The sequence below is a fragment of the Cimex lectularius genome, unplaced genomic scaffold (genome assembly GCF_000648675.2).
Source record: "Cimex lectularius strain Harlan isolate CLEC.00 unplaced genomic scaffold, Clec_2.1 scaffold13, whole genome shotgun sequence".
In the NCBI taxonomy this organism is placed as follows: Eukaryota; Metazoa; Arthropoda; class Insecta; order Hemiptera; family Cimicidae; genus Cimex; species Cimex lectularius.
This window is the reverse complement of record NW_019392649.1, coordinates 2,839,223-2,867,095: the sequence shown is the minus strand read 5'-3', so window position 1 is coordinate 2,867,095 and position 27,873 is coordinate 2,839,223. Positions and strand designations below refer to the sequence as shown.

The 27,873-nt window shown below is 34.5% G+C and overlaps 1 protein-coding gene across 3 annotated transcripts in view; it reads left to right on the top strand.

Annotated features, from left to right (window-relative positions):
- The window catches only part of LOC106664542, a 382,600-nt gene that overhangs the window by 320,442 nt on the left and 34,285 nt on the right, over window positions 1-27,873 (top strand). For all 3 annotated transcript variants that reach the window (XM_014390354.2, XM_014390356.2, XM_014390357.2), the window contains exon 6: window positions 12,760-12,857. In XM_014390354.2, the coding sequence (XP_014245840.1) occupies window positions 12,760-12,857 (98 nt within the window). The remainder of the gene's footprint in view (window positions 1-12,759; window positions 12,858-27,873) is intronic.

Here is a 27,873-nt window from a genome sequence, read left to right as displayed (position 1 = left end):
GATATTGAATTTGATTAATGATATTAGCGTATTCTTTCATTTGTTCCTTTTTTTTCATATGCATGGGAATGTGGTTTATTTAGCTTCTATATGTTATGATTTTATTTCTATGGGTGAGTTTCGTTTATTACTGCATTATGTACAGTATTATTACTGTGAGTATCATGTTTATGGTTTAGCAAATATTCAGAAACTACATTTCCCTTTTATGATCACATCAAAATTATGAATATCTAATTACACTCCCAGATGGATCTAGTATATACTTTGCGAAACTCTGTGCCACATAAGCTCAACTGTAACAGACGAACAAAGTTGAATAAAAACAACCAATCATATTTTACGGGAAAAAACTTTTATATATAACAAATATATGCTTGAAAATAATTCTGTTAGACAATATAGATTCGAAGGTAGGGTTTATTATAATTACAAACTACACGTAGTGAAACGTAGTGATAGAAAAAGTCAATTTTCACCCAATGTGACTGCGATATCAACAGATCGTGAAGAACGTCTTGCCTTATCTTAAAATAGGCTCGTTACCTTTTATAAAAGTCCATATCACTTATGTCGGGAGATTTTACGATTGTCGAATGTCCATATACACGGCGTTGGCCATTAAGCCACGCGTTGCAATAATAATTGTTCCCCTTAGGGCGCGTCCTTCTGTTGTTATCCGGCTTAACTCCCTTTTTACACCCCGGCTTACGATCTGTTTTACAGCCGGCACTAACTTTTCTCTAAGTGCTCTGCTTCTGGGCCAGAAGGTTACAATGTAAAAGAGATATAATAAAAATAAAAGGAAACGTTTCTTTTTCCCATTTAGGTGTTTGATTTGCGTCATTTTCTTTTTGATGTACAATAATAAAGGAATTTGTGGCGTCGGTAGCCGCATAGGTTTAGACGTTGTCATCGCGCTCATCACTGGAAGGTAAAGGTCCCAGGTTCGAATGCCGTCAGATTCATACACCATGTACTTACAAATGTTTGCGAACCCCGTAAAAAAACCATACGAAAAATACGAAACAATTATTGCTTGAATACCCTAAACAATGAATTATCAACTTCTATAACCTTTAAAAATGTATCAATAAACTTGTTTATTAATAAAGATTTTTATAGTATAAAACAATGTATCTCAAACAAAACATTCCTTGCTTGGATACTAATCAATCATGTATTCGGAAACACGCAAGTTGGGGTGCATAACAAATTATTAAAAACACCGGCACTCAGATGGTTCATATAACCCTCAAATAATACACTGACAGGCAAAAATTTCCACCCACTTTTCTCCTTCCATTTTTTATTTGTAATATAACTTGATTTGTATATCGCTTTATATATATACATCAAAGTTTCATGTGTTTTAACGTTATTAATTGAATCTTTGTCTAAAAAAGTAAAAAAAAAAAAATTTTAGGGTTTTAATAAACATTTCAATATGTCTCATTTCATCCTCATGCCTTAATTAAATCTCGAAGAAGCTTCGGCATACTTTCTACCAGTTTGGAAATGTCCCTTTCCTGGAGGTTAGTCCATTCTTCACGAAGAGACCTTTCAAGATCGTGGAGTGTATCAGAAAGTAATGGACGTGCGCTTATTCGTCTTTTGAGGTTATCCCATAAATGTACGATGGGGTTCATGTCTGTAGAACGAGATGGCCAAGCTAAGACAATGATGTTATGCGAGCGACATGTGGACGGGCATTATTGTCCATTAGAATAACATTGTTGCTGATTTCATCGAGTATAGGCAACGCATGATGTTCCAAAATTTCATCCACATAGACAGTGGCCGCCAAAGACTCTCCACGAACAACAACCAACTCTGTGCGACTTCCCAGTGAAATGACCGCCCGTGCCATCACTGGCCTACGTTGAAAAGGTTAGCTCTGGGTAAAATAACGAGTATCGTACTTTTCATTTCGCCTTCACCACACTCTTTCAAAAAGTACAGTAGTCCAATCGTCTAAAACAAGTTCGAGCAAACGAGAGCTGTGAAATGCTGTGTGTTCTGGGCCATTCTGGCCCTCTTACGGGGCGAAAAGCCATCAGCCCATACTGATTTAATCTTCTTCGAGCAGTGCGTTCAGAAATTTGGACAATTCGAACTTCCTGGAGCTGATGAATCGTTTGAACAACAGTAAGATTCCCGTTTCGCAAAATTCTCATACTCAAAAATCGGTCATCCGGTGGTTCTGTTAACCTCGGGCATCCAGAACCGGGCCTTTGTGGTTTCTCGAAAACGTCTCACGGCGTCTGGCAGTGGTTTGTAGGGAACTCTGATGGCAATAGCCGCATACCTGTTAGAACATCCATCATCACTAAGTGCCAAACCAGGCGTAACATCCTCAGCACTAAGTGGCATTTTTTAATTTAAAAATTGAAATTAAGAAAAGAAAGATGAAAACAGCTGATTGCTTCAGTATTCAAATGAGACTGAATAAACATTTAAAAACATTGAAAAATCCTTTATCCTTGTTTTGGATTAAGGATTAAGTGTGTTCACCTGTAAATGATATTTCCAATTTAAAACCTAGCATGCACAAGTATTTATTGATAAAAACAATCAGACAATTTAAAGGCAGAATTTTCTTTTATCAAAAAATGAAAAAAAAATCAATTGGGTGGAAGTGTATAATGTAAAAATAATAACAAACAAAGAAATTATGGATCAGAAATTTGACCTATACCAAGATAGATTTCAATCCTTCACCTACAAAATGCTTTCTTGATTTTAGAGAATACATTTTATGACAGACATTGTTTACAATTACACAAATGAACTTTTTGATAAAATCATAACAAACCAATAACGACAAAATTTCTAATTTTAGGTTTATTCCAAACCACCTAAAGCAAACAAAGTAATTCGAGTTGATTCAAAACGCCCACACATTCACAAAATTGCAAAGTCTAACTATATGACAGAGGACTAAATGGCTAAACATGAGAAATAAAATTACAAGGTACAATCAATAATAAACATTCGGTAATTTACGGATATATAGATTCGAACTATTTATATGTTTAGATGGTGGCAAGCATCGCAAAATAATCAATATTATTCTCCCATGACATTTCAGTTTACCACGTGAATTGAATGAAAATCGCTGGGCCATGTTTTATGGGATTTGTAGGCAAGGATTGGGCTAGATTATTAAGGTGATGAGAGATCCTCCATTCTTGCAAATAAGAGAGGTCCTGGGGGTTTCTTAATGGATGGCGGTATCGTATGCAATGTGAACAATATTGTAATAGTGGAATGTCCGTCCAGGATACTGAATAGAGAATGGAGCCAATGATGCTACCCTGCAGTACACTTCGCCATAGTGGATAGATGATAGAAGATGTTCCGATTCGTGCTTTCAAAACATTCGTACAGATAGGATTTTCGGATGAGTTAGTAAATGAATGGAACGATGACATTGAATTTCCAAAGCTTGGGTCAAACTCGATCAAACCTTACCTGACTTTTAATAAAATATCTGAGCAGCACTTCTTCTTCTCAAAGGAAGATGCGATGAAGTCCGTGTAGAGTGATGCTGCCGAAACCAAAATTGAAGAGACGGAATGATATTGGAGCTCGAAAATACTGCCTACAGGAAATCATGAAATAAAAATGGTTCATGTATGTAAAAAAAAGTATATAACATAATTTATTTAGAAATCGTGAGATGCGGTCTGGTGTGATGTAGGTTTCATGCGAAGTAGGTTTTATAAAAACATTTTCTTTATCGTGCCAACGTTTCGATCTTTATTGAGATCATCTTCAGGGCCTGGGATTTACAAACATTATTTACATATTACAATTACATTTTGGATGTGGAAAAGTGCAACAAAAGTTTTATAGGTAAAATAGTACTTTTGTTTAGTTTTATAGAATTGTCGAATTAATATTGAGTCGAGCATGAAACATTTTCTATATAAAAAAATTAAAGTTGTTACTTTTAACGTGATATGGGAAAAAACGAAAAAGGATCATGTTAATTTTTTTTATGTATGAGCGTTTTTATCGATGTTTAACAGAGGGGTTGGTTAATATTGTCATATTTAATGAAGGGCCTTGTTACTTCAACGAATCGGTAATCTAATCGTATATTTATGATTTTTCCAAACAGTGTTATTTTATGTGTTTTGATTGTGTATTATAAATTGGGTAGCGAGTGCTGTAGGATTTTGCTTGGGTTTTTTGCAATCGTAGTTATGTTGCTTTACTCTCTTGTCCAGATATTGGGACGTAAGACCGATGTAAGTTGCCGGACAGTTTAAACAGTTGATCTTGTAGATTACGTCAGATTTATTTGTTAGTAGTGTGGGATCTTTAATTTTGTAAAAAAGTGTTTGAAGTAATTTTTGAAAGCTATTTTGTAGTTATCGAACAAGAGAAATGTGTTTAATTTGTGTGATAGGCCTTGGATAAATGGTATGGAAATGTATGCTGGTTTCTTGTATTCGATAGACTTAATGTAGTATTATTAGTAATAGTGGATGGTGTTAGTGTTGAGTTGTAATTGTTGATTATTCTGTTAATTATGTGTTTAGGGTAGAGATTGTTATGGAGGATCTGTTTGTATATCTTTATGTTTTTGTGGTGGAAGGAGTCATGGCTATTCAAAGGATATATAACATAATATTTACATTATTGGTAGATTAATTGGTGTTAGGTATTAGTTGATTTTATAGGTAAAATAGTACTTTTGTTTAGTTTTATAGAATTGTCGAATTAATATTGAGTCGAGCATGAAACATTTTCTATATAAAAAAATTAAAGTTGTTACTTTTAACGTGATATGGGAAAAAACGAAAAAGGATCATGTTAATTTTTTTTATGTATGAGCGTTTTTATCGATGTTTAACAGAGGGGTTGGTTAATATTGTCATATTTAATGAAGGGCCTTGTTACTTCAACGAATCGGTAATCTAATCGTATATTTATGATTTTTCCAAACAGTGTTATTTTATGTGTTTTGATTGTGTATTTAGAAAGAGCAAGGTTGTCTGTTTGAACAGGCCATGTTTCAAATTATTTTTGTTCGTTTCCTGCAAAGTAAAGTAACGTTATGAAATACACAGAAACAAATAGATGTAAATTAGCAAAAAGTTTACAACACCCAGCAAGGTCTTTTCCGTGTTTTGGCGAGAGGGCAGTGGGCACAAAGGGCGTCCCCCTTTTAACATAAATCTGTTTATGTGTAGTATAGCCATAAATCTGTTTAGTTCACTCCCAAGAAGTGGCGGGCTTAAGTTGTACAGGAAGTCGTCAGGAGCGAAACGGGCGAGAGGTCACCAGCCTACTTTGATTAATGTCCTTTCTTTTAAAATGTAAATCCGCCCAATGTTGAAAATGGAGCCCGGCCCTTTTATTCTGGAGGAATGGCACGTTTTTTTAAAATAGAAACCGCAGGCTAACATTGTTCCCCGTTGACACCTATACGTCTGAATACATTATGCGACAACTGCTCATCCAGGACGCTCAAAAATATCCAATGGAGTCTCTCTATTATCAAGTATAAAAAACCTTGTCAACATACGCGCGCATCCAAAGTATCTCATCGTTATAACTTCCAAGGAGCCTAGGATCACAAATTATGTATTATAATATATACGATAAACGTACTGCGGTAAAATTTCAATACCATTTTCACCGAGCGATATAGCAAAAACGGGGTAAAACATATTTTTTTAATCAAAAAAACAAAGTTTGTATTCGTTTTTACAGCCAAAAAACCACTGAATAAATTTTTTGAGAAACAAGTTTTCTCGTATTTTTTGCCTCAGATTTTTTTAAAATATCATGAAAACAACTCTACTGATTTACATGAAAAATTACAGTGGTTTTTAATAAAAACCCTTTAACCTTTTTCACTAAATTATATTGACATAATATATATATATATANACCCGAAGCAAGAAAGTAAAGATATTTGAAATTTAACGGAAGTGATACTGTTGATAAAATATAGGGGGGTTATGAATTTTTAGATTGGACAGAAATTTCTATTTTTGGAATGCAATATTATTTCATAAATAAATGCCGCAAAATGTTGCTTAGAACAAACACAAATTGACTTCTCAAGCAAACAATTTACGACCTGCTTTACTGGATGCGTCTTTTTTGGCTTTTGTTACTTTCATACATTCAATCTGATGTGATACAACTTTCCATATCATTTTATTATGCAAAGCACAAGAACAAATCTACTGAAGTACAATAATCTTTAAGTATATGGAAAACCTTACGGAAACCCGCAATAAATAAAAAGTTGAAAACATTTATTTACTTCTCCGCTCCTCCTGGCCATTGTCAAGAAAGTTCGGACATGAGCACAAGAAAGTTCTAAAAATTTTTGGTCTAGCTGCACTTCCATATCATTCTTTGTTAGTTTCTAAATAATTTTTTTAAATTTGATAGTTAGCAGAAACAAAGTAAAAACATATTACAAGATGAGTTTGAAATTTTGAGGTTTGAAGTTATATTTACATAGACATAGTACACGATGGAATTACAAATGCGTATAAACTGCTCAAAAATGAAAAAGGAGGTATGTAATTTACTCTTATTCTAATTATTCTAATTAAATTAACCGATATATTCTTGTTAGTTTGATAAAACCAAATACAATAAACAACCCAAACAAAACCAAATGTTAAGTCTCATTTATAATAACGGATTTACATAAGAATAGTAAACTTAAAGATTACTCAAGTTGTAAACAACACCATTTCTCGTCTTTTCTCCATTTTAATCCAGTTGAATTCTCTTTAGACATGGAAAGACATAATCTTAAACCGAAAGTTCAGAATATTATTGTGAGAATGAGGCATCGAGGTCATTGGCAAGTGGATATCGCAAAGGAAGGTACATCCTTTAATTACTTGAGACTCATCGAGCAACCTTTTTCTTTATTAAATTCACCAGTTTTTGTGATCCGCTTGACTAATTAATATCTTTCAATTAATTAAAGTTTTTAGTTGAGAAAAAAAAGTCAGTGTCACGAGCGGGATTCGAACCCACGATCTTCGGCAAGATACGCCGTTGCTGTATCACTTGAGCTACCGTGACCTCGATCCACTCGGACACTAACTTCCCATCTCAACCCCACCTTTTGAATTCTCCCTCCTTTTTGCCATTTTTCAAACGTCGTGTAATCTATTTGATTCTCGGCGACAAATGAAATCGCCACGGAGAGCTTTAGTGAAGGTACCCTTCGTTTTTACTTATTAAATTCACCAGTTTTGTGGTCCGCTTGACCAATTAATATCTTTCAATTAATTAAGGTTTTTAGTTGAGATAAAAAAGTCAGTGTCACGAGCGGGATTCGAAACCCACGATCTTCGGCTAGATAGGCCGCTGCTCTACCACTTGAGCTACCGTGACCTCGATCCACTCGGACACTAGCATCCCACCTCAACCCCACCTTTTGAATTTTCCCGCCTTTTTGCCATTTTTCAAACGTCGTGTTACCTATTTGATTCTCGGCGGCAAATGAAATCGCCACGGAGAGCTTTAGTGAAGGTATACTTCTTTTTTACTTATGAAATTCACCAGTTTTTGTGGTCCGCTTGACCAATTAATATCTTTCAATTAATTAAGGTTTTTAGTTGAGATAAAAAAGTCAGTGTCACGAGCGGGATTCGAAACCCACGATCTTCGGCTAGATACGCCGCTGCTCTACCACTTGAGCTATCGTGACGTCGATCCACTCGGACACTTCCCATCTCGACCCCACCTTTCGTATTTTCCCTCCATATAGTCAAATAATTTCAATTTTAAGTTGTGATATAGAAACACGAAAAAATGAAAGAAATTTTTTGCTATTTACAAAAACATATATAGATAAGAAAACCCCAATTCGCTTTATGAATCATGTTGAATTTTATTACTTTTAACTTTTATAATATCAAAGTGTTAAACTATCTAATTGGACGGATGGCGAAATTTTGTTAAACGTTAATGACCTCTTAAGGTTAGTTGATTTATTAAAAGGCTAGTTACACTTAATGTACTTAAACAAGTGTTCAACCTGATTTGAAAGTGTTTAAAATAATATAAAAAGGCTTTTCCTCGCCAAAAGCTCTTAAATAGCGAGGGTCAACATTTGTATGGTTGCAGTATTTAAAAAAGTGTCTAACATTCCAGGCAGACGGGTTAATTAATTTTATTTAATTTTAAAACAAACTAGTTAACTTTAATGCATTTTACATAAAATTCTGTGATTTAATACGACATGTACCACTAATTGTTTAAGTTAATTGCTAATAAATAGTTTGTATTACAAGAATGAACACTAGATGAGATTTTTTTAATAATCGGTACCAACAACACTTGGTCTGAAACTATTTCTTAGAAATATTATATCGTACGACCAACAAAATTAATACCTTTGTATTGTATGTATATTCATTTAATTATACACGATTTTTCCGAACGAAAAATTTGTGCCATTTCGAAAAATCGAATATTATTAATTGAATATACGAATTATTTTCAAATAAAATTGATATTAACAAATAAATATTTGTAATTAATGTGTTACTATATGTTATGGTAGTGGTGTTTTTCCACACTTCAGTAATTGAAAAAAAAAGTATATTCTTTTAGTCTATTCATTGGTACGTTTTTATGTAGCTTCAAAAAAATATAAAAAAATGTTATGAAGAATTCAGTTCAGTCGTCCCAACCTCCGTGATTAACCACTGCCATCCGGCTCCCTGACGGAAAAAAAATATTCAAACAAATTAGCAGCGTCCTGATCAGCAGAAACGATAACCTGTATCAAGAGCACTGTCAATGGGTGGGCTATTGGTAGGCTATGCGAGACTTTTGGGCCAGAGCTGGAGAGAAAAAATGCTCGATGTGTCCTATCATACATATGAAGGCTGATATTTCTTGGCTCTTTATATAGAGCGCGCAGGAATGTTTCCCGATATGAGAATTGTGGATCTGGGGTCCTCTCTTCCGATTCTTGGCGGTTGTTTTAATGTATCGAAATGATTGTTTTGTGTGTCTGGCGTATGTTGAGAATGAATATATTTATTAGCGTGAATGTGTAGTGTGGTCGATCGCGTAATGTCACGTACTTCATTGACTTCCAACTAGCTTAGTTTTATGAAAGGTGTAAAGGGTGATGGAGGAATATCGCCATCCTAATTCAGTGAATAGGAAAGAATGAATTTAAGAATGAATGAGAGTGTGAATCGGCTTGGATTTAGGAACTGATTGCGTTGGGTGAAATGACCTAGCAGTTGACAACACCCGGAAACCAACTCGGAGGCTGGACGGAAAAGATCGAAGTCTGACCCCGGACACTCGGGGTGGGTGATTCTAGAGGCCTGCCCGTAATTCATTGTAAATTACAAAAGCTGGAATTGCAGGTGGACTGCGATAATTGGGAGGCTCAACTCTGTTCACGTGTGTGCAGATTTGCGCTTACATAAATCGGTAATCAGTAATTCTTAATCAAAACGGGATTTTGATTGATTACATCAAAACATGGCAAAAGTCGGAATTGATGCTGAACGGTGGCCCATTAACGGGTTAAAATTCATTGTGTTACCTAGACAGATGAAATGATTATTTGTAGTTATTTTCCAAAATTTACATTGAAACAATATTCAAAACGATATTTTGTATACTACCAGGATACTTTTACATTACCGGCAAGGTAAACAGTACTATCGTATGTTTGCCACAGTTTGTTTGACGTTGCGATTGTATTCCCTCTGAGGGAAACTTTCCAGGTTTTTTTCCGGGCGGAATATATTTGTTTGGATTAGTCCCAATTGCGTTTCCTTCCTCCAAGAGCAATCGTGTGTAGAATATTCTTTTCTAAAGTATTTCGGTTCAATTTTTGTTTATTTGTTTTGAGCAATTCTTGTTCCTTTTCTTTATTGCATTTATCTCTTAAAAAATAAAAAAATAGTCATATTTAAATTATCTATTTGAAAAAAAAATTATACACGTATTATTACGTTATTAAGTGTTCAAACTAAATTTAATAAATGAACTTTACTAAATTCAAGCACAAATAGAAGAACCCAGTCAGTGATTTCATTTACAGACATAAAATGAGTTTTGTCTCCATTTTTTTTACCATTTTATGCAATATTACTAATATTCTTTGAAAAATAAAATTACCCGTGATTAGATGATTGATTATAAAGAAAAGTTGGTAAAACCTATGAATAATATATCTGGAAAAGCGCATTTAGTGAACGAAAATTTACAAGAGCACATTTAGCTTCAGATATCTTGTCATCAAAATCATTACAAAAATGTTGGAAAAACACGTTTGTCAGGTCATTTGCTAATGATAACTTTTAAAAAAAATACAACTAACATATCTTAACATATACACACTAACAAATCTTACAAACAGGTGCAGGAATTCGCAACGAAAGCACAAAATGAGAGGAGTCACGCGATGAGGAAGCTGGAAGACGTTTATGAAAAACATGAGATTATACATGATCACTCACTCATATGATGAGTTTTCACAAAATTATAAAGATATGTAATGAAGTAGGAAATACTATTTTTTTAAATAATATAAAATAAAAATAAAATAATACAACAAATTATTGGCTTTTATCTCATCCAACCGGAACCATATTCTTATCAACGGCTTCACATTTTTCGGGAATATTATTATTTTTTAAATTAATCTTTCTATGTAATGTTTAGGTTGAAATGAAAAAGGTAGTGTCACGAGCGGGATTCGAACCCACGCTCAATACGTCGCTGCTCTAACCACTTGAGCTATCGTGACTACTATCCACTCGGACACCAACTCCCCAAAACCTTACGTAAAAAGATTAATTAACTGAAAGAAGTAATTTGGCCAATAGACCACGAAATATAATGGATTATTTTTTTACTTACTTCTAGTGCTTAGATTTTCAAAATGTTGGTACGATCCCAAACGTAGAAGGAGAATAAAATCTGCCAAAACAAGTTGAAAAGATCAAAGCATAAGCACAAAAGGCGAGGAATCAACCTCCAAAGGTTTTTCAAGAACAAGAGAATACAGATTATATAATATAGAAGAAAATAATATGTAAATTTTTTTTTATGTATAATAAAGTGGCATATTTTTTTTCATTTGTATAGTTTTGAGATATGCTATTTTTTTCGTTCATTTCCGTTGCTTAGATTATAAACAACTGACGGAACAATTCAAAAAACCAAAGCCCAAAGCACATTCTACAAGGAGTCATGCCGTAAGGAATCTGTAGAACTTTATGCAGTATAAAATTTGGAAAATTTTGAATTTGAGCCGGCTCGTAGTATTGTATTGTTGGTTTTGATCACATACTTCTAGTACCAACATTTCTAAATCTATTGGTTGGTCGTTGTGCTTTTAATGTGCTTATTTTCGCTTTATGAAAAACGAAGAACGCTTTGCAATTTTTCGCATCATCATTGCGAATTGAAAATTATTGAAATTTGTGTGGTGTATAGTGACCGTTAGTTGTAATTATTTGGAGATCGTGAGATGCGGTCTGGTGTGACGTAGGTTTTAGAAAAACATTTTCTTTATCGTGCTAACGTTTCGATCACTATTGAGATCATCTTCAGGGCCTGGGATTTATAAACATTGTTTAAATTTTACAAATACATGTAAGTTGTGAAAAAATGAATTTATACAATGCTAAAAAATTTTAGATGAAAAAATAAATAAATAAAATGAATTTATACAATGATAGAAAATTTTAGATTAAAAAATGAATTTATACAATGCTGGAAAATTTTAAATTTAAAAAATTATACAATGCTAGAAAATTTTAGATGAAAAAATAAATAAATAAATAAAATAAATTTATACAACGCTAGAAAATTTTAGATTAAAAAAATGACTATACAATGTTAGAAAATTTTAAATTTAAAAAATTATACATTGCTAGAAAATTTTAGATTCAATCAAAGTATTTGCTCTCACTCAAAGTGTTTGTTTTCCGTGTAGCATCGTATAAATTCATTTTTTTAATCTAAAATTTTCTAGCATTGTATAATTTTTTTAGATCTAAAATTTTCTAGCAGTGTTTAAAACTCATTTTATTTTTTTTTATTAATTTTTTAGCATTGTATAAATTCATTTTTTGCACCTTGCAAAAGTGACCTCATCCTTCATTGTCTTTTAACATAGAGATAATAAATTACGCCGATTAGTAGGCAATAATATTTAAATAGATAATTATTGAGCCGTAAGTGCTTTCTGGCTTTAGAATGAGAAAATATGATAAAATTGTACTGATAAGCGGACGAAACTGATTTAATATATCCTGAAGTCTAAGTGTATTTCACAGCCTATACAGCCAACCTGTAAATGCCACGAGTTTCGAGGAGAACCGATAAAACAACTGTTTATTCAGTTAAGTCGGTCCGAGAACAAAATTGGGACGATTTATCATCGGGCCCGGAATTTATTGTTCCGTCCAAGTGTGAAACATATTTCATTTATGCTCCCTCGTCAAACAATAGGAATTGGAAATCGTTTCCAATTTATAAGACAGTTTGAGGATTCAAGCTGCGGTTGGCCCAAAGTACACACGAGCTAGGAAGAGATTTAATTACAAGTTAAACATCCGCGAGGTAAATTTGCTCCAATCTTAAAACAACCACTTCTGTTGATTCAAGCATTTTGATTTATTGACTGAACCTACAAATTGTTCTTTTCATATTGGTAAAGTTTACCGTGATTTTCAAAAACATTTTTTTTTATTCTAACACTTTTTTTCTTGTCTGTTTTAGAGAGATGGAGATACGAATTGTCTTTGAGAGTGGCCAACTTGACAGCTCTAAATATACAACACCCTGGTCGAACCCTTATAAACTTTTTAGAAAAGCAGGTAAGAATATCAAATATTTTCAGCGGTAATAATGTTGGTTTGACACATAAGCTTTTACATAATTTGACAACAGTTTTTTGAAAACCTTTTCAACTTAGTACACAAAATAGAAGTTTATGAAAAAGTGACAAGAAAGCTTTTCGTGGATAGTCAATTTAAACAAATCAAAACATTCAATGTAATATTTCTTAAAGGTTATCTGTGCAATTCACTAGTTTTCGTGGTCCGCTTGACCAATTAATATCTTTCAATTAATTAAGGTTTTTAGTTGAGATTAATGTTTACCCCTGAATTTAATTTTTATTTGTTTTAATTTAAGTTAGTTTGTTTGGTCTCGTTGCCACGGGGAACGAATGTTTACGCCTCCCGTTGCTATGGGAACCAAATGTTATGCTTTCGGTTGCCATGAGCACCAGTGTTTACACGTCGCCGTTCCTACGGTGAATTGTTTTGTATTTTTCATTACCATGGAAACGCCCCTTCTTTTTTTTTGTCAAGTCCAGTCAACTAGACCAGTCGCGTCTCAACCGCCAAGAAGACAGCATACGCTCTGTTTCTTAAATTTAGATGTTTCAGCAATTTTGTATAAGTTATTTGTATTGTGAATCGATAGTTCAACGTTCTGTTCTGTTCAACAATACGGGCGTTATTATTATTATTCGTCCGCCGCACTACAATCAGTTGTGATCTACGTCTTGATTCACCACGACCGCACGCCTGACATCTCCCCGCACCGCAGCATAAGTGGACCCGATTTCATCGGTCTTTCCCGCACAACCGCAGCGCCACATCACATTTATACATCAAACGTACTCACAAGTGAACTTAAAAATTCAATGTTACGAGTGGGATTCGAACCCACGACCTTCGGCTAGATACGCCGCTGCTCTACCACTTGAGGTATCGTGACCTCGATCCACTCGGACACCAACTTCCCATCTCAACCCCACCTTTTGAATTTTCCCTCCTTTTTGCCCTTTTTCAAATTTCATGTAATCTATTCGATTCTCGGCGACAATTGAACGTTGACGTTATCTATATGTTCCGTTTTTCGTGAAAAATAATAAATAATTTTTTAGTAAATTTTAATTATTTTCTGCTTCATAGTTACTTGGGAAATCTTAAATTTGTAACACGATAACAATATATTGCTGCTTGTTTAAAAGTTATTATCAACTATCTGAATCTTATTCAAGCTTCTTCTAAAAACTTGAATTTATCTGGCGCAAAAAGTTGAGGATAAGGCTAAATGAAAAAACATGCACTAATTGTACGTTCACATTGAAAAAACTGTCTTGCCCTCACTGTACATCATCACAAGTAGGTACCGACTTCCATCCAAGGAATATACCTTGGAGTGTACCTAGACAACAGAATGTCGTGGAATATCCACACAAGCCTTAAAAGACACCAACTTAACAGAAGATATGACAACTACGAATACTATTAAGACCGATATCCATGTTGACCGTTAACACTAAACTAACCTCAAGCAAGAATTTTCTCCGACCATATCATACGGTGTGGAATTATGGGGTTTGCGAAGCCATCTAACAACTAGCACACCCAATACTTACAATCAAAAATCATCAGACAAATCATCAATGCTCCTAACTATGTCACTAACCTCACTATACGTAAGATCAACATTCCTTTTGTCAAAGTGCTTGTGAATGCCGGCATTGGCTGGTTTCCCATGGCATTTGTCGAGGTGGTCGTGTGAAAAAACATACTTTGACTATATTTGTAATAAGTCCTATGGATAGGCTCCAAATAAAACGAAATTATTATTAACAATAATAATAATATCACGCACCAATCGAGACGTTACTCCTGTACAAATCACTGATTAACCCATTTACGTTTTAGTGGTTAATTGACAAAGTTACTTCTTTCAGTTCTATTCTTTATATATAAGGTCATGGGTGAGATAAAAAAGTCAGTGTCACGAGCGGAAATCGAACCCACGACCTTCGGCTAAATACGCCGATACTTCTACATTCACGAGCTGTCGTAACCTCTTGGACAAAAAGAGGGAAAATTCGAACGGTTGTAGGTTGAGATGGAGAATTGGTGTCCGAGAGGATCGAAGTCACGATAGCTCAAGTAGGAGAGTATCGAGCGGCGTATTTAGCCAAAGGTCGTGAGTTCGAATCCCGCTCGTGACACTGACTTTTTTAATTCAACCAAGACCTTACATAGAAAGAATAATTCCCTGATTAACAAATCACTGACAAAATTAACATGTTTGAGCCAGAATTTATATTTATCAGAGTTAAATAAAAAAGAGATAATAATTAATATACTCTATACGTGAAAAACCTGTATAAGAATAAGATCAAACATAAAGATACAGTACAAAATGTGATAAGTCGGCCAGATTCACTCAAAAACCATATACTTTTTCACTACTTCTAAAACTTATATTAATAAATTCACCGTCCTTTTTATACTGTTTTTTAACAAATAGTTAAAGAATTTTTGTTTCTACTATGTAAATTTATACGTTGAAAAACGGCCGTTTGCTACCATCCAGCGCCTGGGGGATTCTCCCACGGATAAAGGGACAAAAAAGGGTTCGTTCCTTTTTTCGAATTAAGAATTTTCCTTTACATTTTTTCGACAGGTGATTTTTTTTCCAATAGTGCGTTTCCATGTATCCATTAAGTAGATGGACGATGGGAGAAGACCAAAGCTTTAATATAACATGAGAGAAGCAGGAACGGTCCACCTACTTCTGCCAATCCACTCAACAAAAGTCACGTCTCGTCCGAATTTGGCGAAAGATTTCGGCCTCTTTGGAGAGAGAAAAGTCCCAATTTTTGACGCGACAATCTTTAAAAATATTTTCTGACTTCTCTTTATAGACTTTGATTTAAAAAAAGAAAAAATGTAAGTGAAATTGCAACCAAAGAAAGCCTGACGTATAAAAGATATAGTATACTTTCTGACTTTTTTACTAGAAATGATAAAGGTGGGGTAAATATGTTGTTTAATCTTTTTTGAAAAGTCGGAGCTTACTCACGGTTTGTTGATTTCATCCACCACCATCTGGATTTCATCTTAAATTTCACCACGTTCCAATGAGAAGCTGGATTCTGAATTCAAAGACCATGTACGTGAAACAAAATAAAATTTCAATTGGCTACCTATCAAATAAAAAACCGACCATCTGGTTTTTGCACGAAAAAAGGAGCAACTTTGGAAAGGGATATTTTCTCAGCCTTTACGGCACAAACCTGCGCTAGGTTTCATTTTGAGAAAATTTTACGCTAAACAAGATGGCTTTTTTAAATGTTTTCTAAGCTTCAATCTCCATCAGCTAATTCAAAAATTCGGTGAACATGTTCATTTTGACACTTTTTGTGAAAAATTCAAATTGTGTGTGGAGCCAGGAAATCGTGCTGGAGCTATGCCCTTTAGCAATCGATTGGAAAGCTTTCAATTGTTCATTTTCCACTTTGCCCGATTTCTTAACAATTTTCAAGTTATTCGCGATTTTTGGGAAAATCACCCTCCCACCTCGAGAATGCGTACATTTTGAAACGTCATGTTTTCGCAAATGTTACACTCTACAACCTTTGTTTTCGAAGACTTTTTCTAAAAAGTGAACAGGGAAGCGACAATTCTTATTTAACATGTTCCCGAATTTTTGAATTTAATGATGAATGACTGAAGCTAGGAAGAGATATAAAAAAGCCATCTTGTTCAGCGTAAAATTTTCTCAAAAATGAACCCTAGCATAGGTAACGTAAAAGGCAGAGAAAATATGCATTTCGAAAGTTGGCCATTTTTTCGAGCAAAAACCAGGTGGTCGGTTTTCTTGATGGGCAATGTAGATTAATTTGAGAAATTTGAAGTTAAAATATAGTACATTTTGATTTGCCACCAATTTTGCGTACCTAAATAATTTTTGACTTACAAATTAATCAATTTAATTAATTTAATTTCATTATTTAATTTTGTCATTAATTTATTAATCTATTATTGATTATTTTTATTTTTATTTCTATTAATTAATTAATAAAAAGGCATACAAATTATTCACTAAATTAAAATTGTTTTCTTACAGTATTTAATACGATAATATTTACTTGTCTTGAAATTCAAAATTGACCGACAATATAAACCAGCTTCTCATTGGAACGTGGACGTTGACGGGGGATCGGCAGTTTCACTCATGCAATTCATGTCGAAGACATGTTCGGAAATCCTTCAAAATGATGATGCTTTAAGCTTGCAATTCCGATCGTTGAAAACAACAAACTGTGAGTATGATGATACAGTATGATCCAAATTTTCAAAAGCGATAGTATCAGTTTCTCTTCTGCATTTCGTCTTCTGAATTTTTATCCTCTGCATGTTTTATCTTGCACCTTAGATCCTGGACAGTTCCCTTACACCTTTATTATCATATCAATTTTTGCATCAATATATCGTTCGTAGAAATAATAAGCATACTACATGACGGGCCACAATAGTTCATCGATATTCCGATGGTAACCGATCATCATTCACATGAAAGCCTATGTACTAAAACACCAAGCATATCCATCATTATTCTTTGTAGATAAATACGAAGGTTAGTCGTCAATCTTTCACACTAATACAACAAAACTATTTACAATTAAAAACATACAGGGTAACGGGCCTTTTCAAGCGACTATTTTCATTCAAACTAATTTCACCAACATTTTCGCTAATAAAGTCATACAACCATCATTTTGAGACATGAAATACGACAAGAGGAAAATTAAATTAAGGAACATGCATTCAACACTTTCATATATTCAAATAAGTGTACCGATAATCACTAATTCATTAACCCTTTTTTTTAATCTGAGGGTAGGCCAAACCGTTACTTATGGATTTTTAAATCACTAGTAGGTGACGTGGTTGTCGTTGTCTGCCGCACGCCAGAAGATATCCTTGTGTGAGACTAGTGTGGCCTATCCAAAGCCTTGTGAGATAATTCTTTTCTTAGTTTTCATTATTAAGATAATTCTTTTTCTATTTTTCATTATCTCCACTAGTCCTTGGTTTGACCGAACATTTAGTTAATTCAGTCCAGCCGCTTTGCCATTCTCGATAAATCATTTTTTTTTTCTAATTGTCCGCTGTGCTAATTGGTGTTTCCAGGATATTGGGGGGGGGGGGGTCGCCGTGGTTCTTTTTGCCTCCTTACCCACTTTTCATTTTCCAGGATGCCGAAATGGCCCGAGATTCATATAAAATTAACTTTGCACCTTCGATCCAATATCGGATTGATGTTTCCTTAATGTTATCGTTTTTGTGGTAATGGCGGATGGTACAGAGACTATTGGCATAAAATTATTTGTTTATTTTGCAATGGTTTAAATCATTTATTCGAATTATACGTTAGTTGTTCTTAGCATATTCATAGATAATAATCTATGAATTAATAAATAAAATCAACATAAGCTTTGATAATTATATAATTTGCAATATTTCTTAATTCAAATTTTATATTATAATTTTTACATAAAATGTGAATTCGAGATTACTCATTATATATTACATTATTATGGCTATATCTTTACCTTATAAGGATAATATTGAAAATATGCCTATTTGCTTCTAGTTGATAAAGTTTATTATCGAAATTTTCTTCATAAAATATTTCTAGCATATTCATTTGTTCCATTTTGCTTGGATAAATTTTCAAATTATGCATACGTCTCATTTCGATTTTCCTATTTTCATGCTCAATTAGTAATTTGAGCGATTAAAAGATTATTAAGTTGGAGGAAAAGTGATTCTTCTTCTTGTGACTAGACTTGCTCACCTCAGCCCGTGTTCTATTTCGTTGACTATTTCTCTTCTTTTTTATTCCATTTTATTTGTCCCTATAAAGGGGTAAACATCAATAATATTATCGTGATAATATTTTCTATTTGTTTATTTATTCTTTTACACCTGTGCGAAATGTTGGGTGTAAGTTCGAGAATATGAATAAATCATTAAAAATAACTATTCAGAAATCGTGAGATCGGTCCGGTGTGATGTAGGTTTCAGAAAAACATTTTCTTTATCGTGCCAACGTTTCGCTCTTTATTGAGATCATCTTCAGGATCTGGGATTTACAAACATTGTTTACATTTAACAAATACATTTAGGATGGGGAAAAAAGTGAATTTATACAATGCGAAATATATTTTTTATTATTCAGAAATCGTGAGATGCGGTCTGGTGTGATGTAGGTATCAGAAAAACATTTTCTTTATCGTGCCAACGTTTCGATCTTTATTGAGATCATCTTCAGGGCTCAAAGTGTTTGTTATCTGTGCAATTGTGCCATTTTTGCGTTAATTTATACAATGCAAAATATATTTTTTATATTCAATCGAAGTATTTCTACTCACTCAAAGTGTTTGCCTTCTGTATAATTTGGCAATTCTTGCGTGTCGTGTTGAGAGCAAAATCTCACAATATCGCAAATTCTAAAGTTAAAAAAAACTAAAGAAATATCTTCTTTAATAAAACAAGTTAACGAAAATAAACCAGCTTTAATGATTTGTTTTAATGTATATGGTGCTGATAAATTGTGTACCTAGTGTGTGTTGAGAGTGAAAGTATATATTACCGTGCATGTGTAGTCTAACAGGGCTAATGTCGGAATATAGAGTACTCCGTTAACCCCTTCGCCAATTAGGTGGCTGGACGGATAAGAGCGAGGACTGACCCAGGACGGGTGGTATTTTTTTTTTTTTAATGAATAATTTACACAAGTTCCTCTACAATGCGCATCATGAACAGAAAATGAACCAACAAACCTAATTATCGATATCAATCATGAACAAAACTAGACTTAATCGGGGAAAGACCAATCCGGCAATGATAGGCAGGACAAAACTATCGGTAAACACAAAATTTATAAATTCAATTACAATATCAATTTGAAAACCTAAAGTATCAACTTGTAGCTGACAGCTAGCAAATAACTAAATCAGATAGACTTAAAACAGAAAAAACTCTCAAAGACTGTACTGCACTTAAAAAAAAAGAAAAAGAAAAGGAAAAAAAATATTGTTATGCCCCGGGCAGGGTCCAGAGATTTAATCCATCAGCCCAACAATCAAATTACAACTATTACAATAGTTTCCTTGTAGGAACATAAACATAACCAACTTTTATCTTTTAATTAAAAAATAGAAATTTACTTTTGTACTTATACTTTATACTTCAGGGAACGTCGTTATAAAATAAGGCCTTTAATATTTACAGAACTAATTAAACCATAACACACATTTATTTTAAAGAAATGTATCTCTCAAAACATTTTCGTTACCCCCTCGTCTCTTCAATTTACAAAGATAATATATTGAGTTTTTTTTATAATTGAAATAATACCCCCCTTCAAAAACGATCAAATAGGGGTTTCCATTCTTTCGAAACATAAAGCTGCTGATAATATAATTAATATAACTAATTATTATATATTAGTTGTCAATTAAGTTTCAAAATTACAAACAACTAATCAAGGTTTTTAGTTGAGATAAAAAAGTCAGTGTCAGTGCCACTAGGACACTAACTTCCCATCTCAACCCCACCTTTTGAATTTTCCCTCCTATTTGCCATTTTTCATATCTCAATTTTATCTCAACTAAAACCCTTAATTAATTGAAAGATATTAATTGGTCAAGCGGACCACGAAACTAGTGAATTTAAGCTTGAAGCTTATCAAGCAGAATTCGTTCAGTTTCCGCTGATTCAACCTTTAAACTATGGAAATTGTTTAGGGTAATTAAATACACTTCTGAAATCTCAGGGTACGACTATTCTAGAAATTAGTGATCAATCAACTCCACAATATTTCCAATGAAACTTTCTTTAATTTTTGTTAATACATATTTACATTTTATTTTAATGGTAGGGAGATTGGCTTCCTTTATCCATTTTTATTGTTAAAACTGGCTAGTTTAAATTATTTAAGTCAACATTTTACCTGACAATTTACATGAAATTGCTCACATCATAAACTAGTATTTACCAGCGAATATAGCACAATGCGTACACACTACAAATCTATGATAAGACCTTCGGTAAGGATTTTCTTCCACCATATAAATAAAATCAATTGATCCAATCACATTCGAAGTCCAATCGGCAGGGGAGAGAAGGGTATTAGAAAGCGAGCTGCGTTAAATGGATTTTCAATATTCATTGGAAATTGAATGTTGTCTCCCTAAACGCCTCCCTTTCGAATTTCGAGGTACAAATGCTGAACAAAGCTAAACCTTTTTAGCGCAAGAGACAGGATCATCCTTTCTTTCTATCCTATATATATATGTTGCATGCTTTTCGGCATATTCAGTTGTGTTTGTGTGCCTCACCTTACTTATTTCCCTGACCCGGGCGAATTGCCAAAACGCGTTCAATGCCCAGAGGACCTTAAAACGAAATTTTACGCCCAAGTATAGTCTTTTAAGTAATCGGAAAAATAAAAAAAAATATTTTCCGAAAGTGAATCTTTTATTATCTAAGGTAACACAATTATCCATTAATATAAATATATTGTGTATAATTTTGATAAAACGCGTGTGCTGCTTTCCAGATTGTAAATTTTTAAACAAATAATGCTATTGACACAAGCAGTTCCTTAAGTTATTTGCAATATCTGAAGTAGGCATCGAAAGTTATTAATCGAAGTTGTAACGGTGTGAAGGAGAGAGGAAGGAGAGGCTAACAACTTCTAAATTGGTTCACAAGAACAATTGCCGTGTTTCCTAGTCCTTGTATAATTCTGGAAAATCAACTAAGCAAATTCTGCCTTCCTTGTAACACAGAACATGACCTCCTGGCTGTTACCCCAACAAGCGGAATTCCTTTGGATCGGCATGCAATGCATTTTTTCACTCGGGGCCGAAATATATTAAATGCTAGGAAAATATCTCTATTGTGAGATTTTATATTAGTTGTATATCGTTGCTGTTCATTTTCATCTCATAATTTTGTCCTTTCAGAACAGTTTCCGCCTGTGCCTGCGGTTTCTACTGTCGAGGCCTGTTTTAGAACCTGAAACATGTCGATGTTAACATTTAACTAGTTCTGGTATGTTAACCCAGTGGTTGAAGAAGGCTCAACTGGCAAAATAAAATAAAAAACACCAACCCTTCATTAAATATAAAACAGCAAATAGAGTGAGACCAAAATTGTTGAAAACGACCAAACTACAAATTATTTCGAGTCATGTTTTGGATTCTAATATAACCTATTTCTTCTAACCTCTAACTCGTTCCTCGACTAGTTCTAACCTAATTTAACACCTAACGTAATCTTTATCCTAACCGATCTAAGTTTTTCCAAACCTAACCGAGCCCATCCCTAATAATAACACTTGCCAACTTAACTCTAACCTTACCTAATCTAACCTAACCTGTCCCCAACTTTAACATTAACGCATTTGTCGCCGGGAATCAAACAGATTACACGACATTTGAAAAATGGCATAAAAAAGGGAAAATTCAAAAGGTGGGGTTGAGATGGGAAGTTAGTGTCCGAGTGGATCGAGGTCACGATAGCTCAAGTGGTAGAGCAGCGGCGTATTAAGCCGAAGATCGTGGGTTCGAATCCCACTGGTGACACTGACTTTTTTATCTCAACTAAAAACCTTAATTAATTGAAACATATTAATTGGACAAGCGGACCACGAAAACTAGAGAATTTATCATTAACACTACCCATTTTAACCCTAATCCTAACCTAAAATATTATGTCCTTAATACTAATCCGACCTGACCTAATATATCCCATACCCTAACTCAAACATTAAACTAGCATAACCTCCACACTAATAACCTAATCCCAACATCGTCAATTATGGCGACGTGGTGGCTTCTCATGATGGGAATCTAAAGAGAGGAGTATTAGTAGGGTTAGATTGGATCGAATGAGAGGTTGGTGTGAGACTTTTGGAATCGTGGAAGAATCAAGTTTGTAGACAAAAGAAATATTAAGGTCTTTATGGATGGTGAGGTTAGTGACGTAGTAAGGAGCTTTGACTATTTCTCTGAAGACTTTTAATTTGAAAGCCTTGACTTTTAATTTTTTTTTTTTTGGATACCAGGGACTGGAGGAGTTCCGTCCTGAGCACTTTATCCTGGGCTCCATATTTTGGAGGGAGGGCTCGCAACACAAATGTGAACTTGAGCCCCCGGTGTACCGGTGTTCTTCCATCGAAGAAACTAATTTTTGAAGAGGGTTGGGACCAAATTCAAGATCGCTGAGATCCGATCCCGCCCCTTCCATTGCTGAGTGCCGTGTCAATTTCTTTCAATTGCGGGCACCGGTCCCCTTAGGCGAAAGAAAAAGTCAAGAGTTGACGGTGGGGATCGAACGCACGACTACGGGATCTACTAGCCGAGAGTCTGACGCCTTAACCACTCGGCTACCGCGGCCCCCCTTACATAATGTTAGACGTAGCGTAGTTTTCGTAGTTGTTCAAGTCCTCTATTAAAATTTTGTCTCGTATTGTGAGTATCGACGTCTGCTGTCTAAGGATTTGACTCCATCAAGTCTCAAACTTAAAGTATTGGACTTGAATGAACACTATCTCTTGTTGTTGATTGTTCGAGAATTTTTTTTTCAATGTGAACGCTGAAGTACACTGAGTACATTTTTCAACATGCTCTTTTTGCCCTAGTCATCGACAGGCTCAGGACAATCATGGAGGTTGGAGGGTGGTGGTAGCTTGGATAGGATTCGACAAAATATCGGTATCGACCGAGTAATTGGTGACGATGGGATTAGAGTGTACTGGTAGGTTAGCAGTATAAATGACATGAAGAACAGGATTAAAAGTGCTCCCTTTTGGGAGCCGGATTATATATGTCTGACTTCCGACACCTCACCCTGAAGCAATGGTCGGTTAGATAGGAATTCAGGAGTGGGTTGGAATCGTTTACTAAATTGATCAGGTAAACGACTTTATCAGAAGCTTGCGCTATTGTAGGGACGAACCCAAGGAATACTCCTTATTTTCTAGAGCAGACATATTGTCGGCAACACTGAAACCTTGGTAGATCGTGAAATGATGAGAACAGAAGCCGACCGTTGAGAAGGAATGATTTCATGAATATCTCGGCTGGGTTTTAAAAGGAATCTTTCAAGGATTTTGGACACTGAAGGAAGAAAGTTGATTGCTATGTAAGAGATCATGTGGTTGGGAGGTTTGTGAGCTTTAGGAATGAGAATACAGATTGAATATTTCCATAAGAGAGGAAAGAGATTGTTTCGTAGGATAACACTGTATTGTGGTTAAGAAAACTATGGTGTTTTGTGGCAGTTTTCGAAGTATGGTGGAGGTAATTAGATAACATAATAAAGATAACATTAAAATATTATAAATATAAAAAGTCAAGACTCGGTAAAATTCCTATATAAGTCGGATGCGTTTTCCGCATTCCAATTAAGTAAATTACTAGAACCCGTTCCGCAAACTGTGTTTATTCTTTCCAGGATGTCACGTCGGATCGTCTAGTATAAAGTAAGTTCCGACACGGTGAAATTGGCCGGGAGGCGACGATTCATTTCCCTCCGACTGTTCGAATCCGAACAGCGTGAATCTCAAATTTAGAAACGTATAAAGTTAAGGGAATGGTTCGGAACAACTGCTGATACTCGAGTTGTTGTTTGGATAAACGACTAAAGTTTCGCAGCCATCCGAGTAAAACAAGCGGTACTTCAATTCAGACGTATTCAAAATCTGAATGCGCCTTACTTTCTTCACAAAGTAAGATTTCAACTTATTAAATTGTTTCATATCATATAATAAAAAAGCGTAAATAGAATATCAGAAACTTTTTCAATTTATTTTATAATTCTAAACGCGAAATGCCAGTATTTATTTTAGCCACATTAATTACAGTGATAAAAACAATTTATATTACAGATTCAAAGTCTAAATTACAAATAAATTTAGTTCGTTAAGAATAAAGTAATAAAGGAAAATATTTGTAATGTCGATGAATATGATGACTGTTCAATTATAATGTCTCTGTTTGGGTTTTTTGGGGGTTTTTCAGTCAAAAAGTGACAACACTCGTTACACTTACATTTATTTCACCGACGTTTCGTAGGATATACTTCCTTTCTCAAGGTATACAAGAGAAACGCCTACAACATACAAATACATTTAGTTTTTTGATTTTATATTACAAACACCTTTAGGAGTAAAAAAAAAATCAACTCTTTCATTCAAAATGCATCTATGCACTCGAAAAGTACTAAAAAATGACACGTTTCAATTCGTGCCCACATACCTAACTTTTATCCTAACAGCCTATAACTTTATATAATAGGGAATGTATTTATTATGAATGCCAGTATAAGGACAGAAATTAACAAAATAAATGTATTGGTATGATTTAAGTAATAAAAAGACGTGTAAATTAAAAACAGCTGTTAAATTCATGGCTGCCATGTTGGAACCTACGCCCTAACGGATAGCAATGTAACTACATTTTCGACTTAAAATCTAACACTGACACTGGCCTGTTAGATCGAGCAATGCTAACTAGCCTATTCTTACAAGTATAGTCATCATTTTTCTCGATTTAACAGGACTTAACAAACTAACATGGTTAACACAAAAATTGTGATTTTTATTTTTTTTTTATTTTTTTTTATTTTTTATTTTTTTTTTTGCTGGGGCTACCGACATCTAGGTCATTTCAGCCCCCACTAAGTCTATATTCTATACACGTTCATACAAATCATACAAATAAATACATTCATACAATTAAATACATCCATACAGTACGCTCATTCCGTTTGGTCGGTGGAGTACTTGATATTCCTCCACCGACCTACACTTAACCTAAACTAGATTGAGGTCGATGGGGTACTTTTATAAATATTCCGCCATCGNGAGTGCAATCCTCAGCCTTTGGAGGTGATCCCCCGGCCCATTCGGGTGCTTCTCCGATCTGCCCGCACCCTGTGTGGCCTCAGGAGGGCCCGCCGCGATGCCCAGCACGGTAACCATCCAGTCGCCAGCTGGCAGTACTAGGCATCACAACATTATACACGAGGTGATAGGACAGCCTCCCCGGTGGCTAGTCCGGGGTTCGGGTCCCTGTACTACCTCGCGGCCCGGGAGTGCCGTAACCCAGTTTTCCTCCGGTACCCTCACAGGAGCAGGTTTCACGGACACCCAAAGAGACCAGGAGATCCCCCCCTCCAGAAGAGAATTGTATGTTGTATTTGTTGTGTTTTGTGCACGGTAATGTGCGTTTGTTATATTCGGGTTCCGAGGCCCTTGGCCGCGTGCATCGGCCTGTGTATTAGTGGTGGCATGCTGACGGAGGCCCAGACACCGTCAATGTCCCCCGCCCTCACACCACCTAGTGTTAGGTGTGGCGGAGTTATGTACGTACTGGGTCGCCAATCACAGGACGTGAGATTTTTAGTTCGTCTCAAGAACCTTCCTAGGGACGGTAACCCTAGGGTGTGTACTGTTAGTGTACTTATGTCAGTGTAAGTGTAGGTAGGGGGATGTGTAATATGTGGGTGGATGTGATTTTTATTATTAGTATGATTTATTTCTTACTTTTATTATTAGGTTTTAAAAAGCGTAGTCGATTTCATGCTCTCTCTTGTAGTAAAAAAAAAAAATACTACTATCCTATCAACTCTTATTAATTACAATTTTTCCCTTTTGATACGAACATCTTGTTAATTCAAACTATTGACTATACGAATGATTTTTGTGTTCCATTAAGTTTTATATTATCAAGAGTTGACCGAATTTATTTAAAAGGACAATGATACTGGTAAGGATGATCTCATTAATGAACTGAAAAAGTTACTAGAAACTTAGATCCGAATTAACTGACGAAAATCAAGAACTTCAAACCAGGAAACTCAAAAGAAAATACAATTGTTAAATAAGAACGACAGAACTTTCAAAAGTCACGTAATCATAATAACAGGATTATAAAACCTTTCCGGAATGAATATCGGTTTATTGGTAAAAGTTTGAAATTCGCGTAGTATCTGCTATATTTTAAAATATACTTTTAAATAGACCAATCTCTAAACTTAACAAATATCATTGGCGTGCAGTGGTTTATTACCGATTTTTGAACAATCATAGACAAAATTTCTTTATGAACAAACTCCTCCATTAGTCCAATGAACTGACTAAAAACAATCCAACCAGGTATAATGGATCTATTGTTCTTGCCACATTTTAGATTAAAAACAGCACTATATACAATGAATTAAATTTAATAAAGACGTGAAGATATATCTAAAAATACATTTCACCAAAATCATTAATCACACAGCAATCATGCAACAAACATGAACAATACAAAATTGTTAGAGAACAAAATATACTTTTATACTATATTTTATAAATTTTATTATGTATAGAATGAAATTTAAATGAATAATTGGTAAATTATTTTATGTATGAAAATGTCTGGATCAAAACTTAAAAAAAAAAAAAGAAAAGTCTTAACAGATTTAATAGGATTCAGCTAACTTGTTATAAAAGAAAAGGAGGTGTCGGATTTTTTTTCCCAACTTCGAAAACTTGATTGGGGAAAAACGTCGAGCTGGGCAACATCTGCAATTGGCATTGGAATTGACTTAATCAAGTCACAACCTCTTGATAATTAGCCGGAAGGGTGACGGACGTCTGGCGAAGCCTTTCGCTCAAAACACTTAACAGACTTATCATCTGCCGGCGAGCAGGTTTAAAACTGGTCTCCCTTTAAAATTTTCAACGTTCAAATTGTTTTAATTTTAGCAAACAAGGCCAAGGAAATTTTTTATGAGGAAATCCCAACATTATACATTACATTTATAAAACTAATTGGATGTGTTGTTATGAAATGTTGATTATTTAGCTTAATATATATGAAAAGACAGAAAAACCACACAGTAATTACTATTTTTTTCTTAAAAATTAGAGACGTTTCTCTTATAAAAAGCACTGAAAATAATTAATTATTGAATGGGCTCTGGACAAATACACAGAGGTTTACAC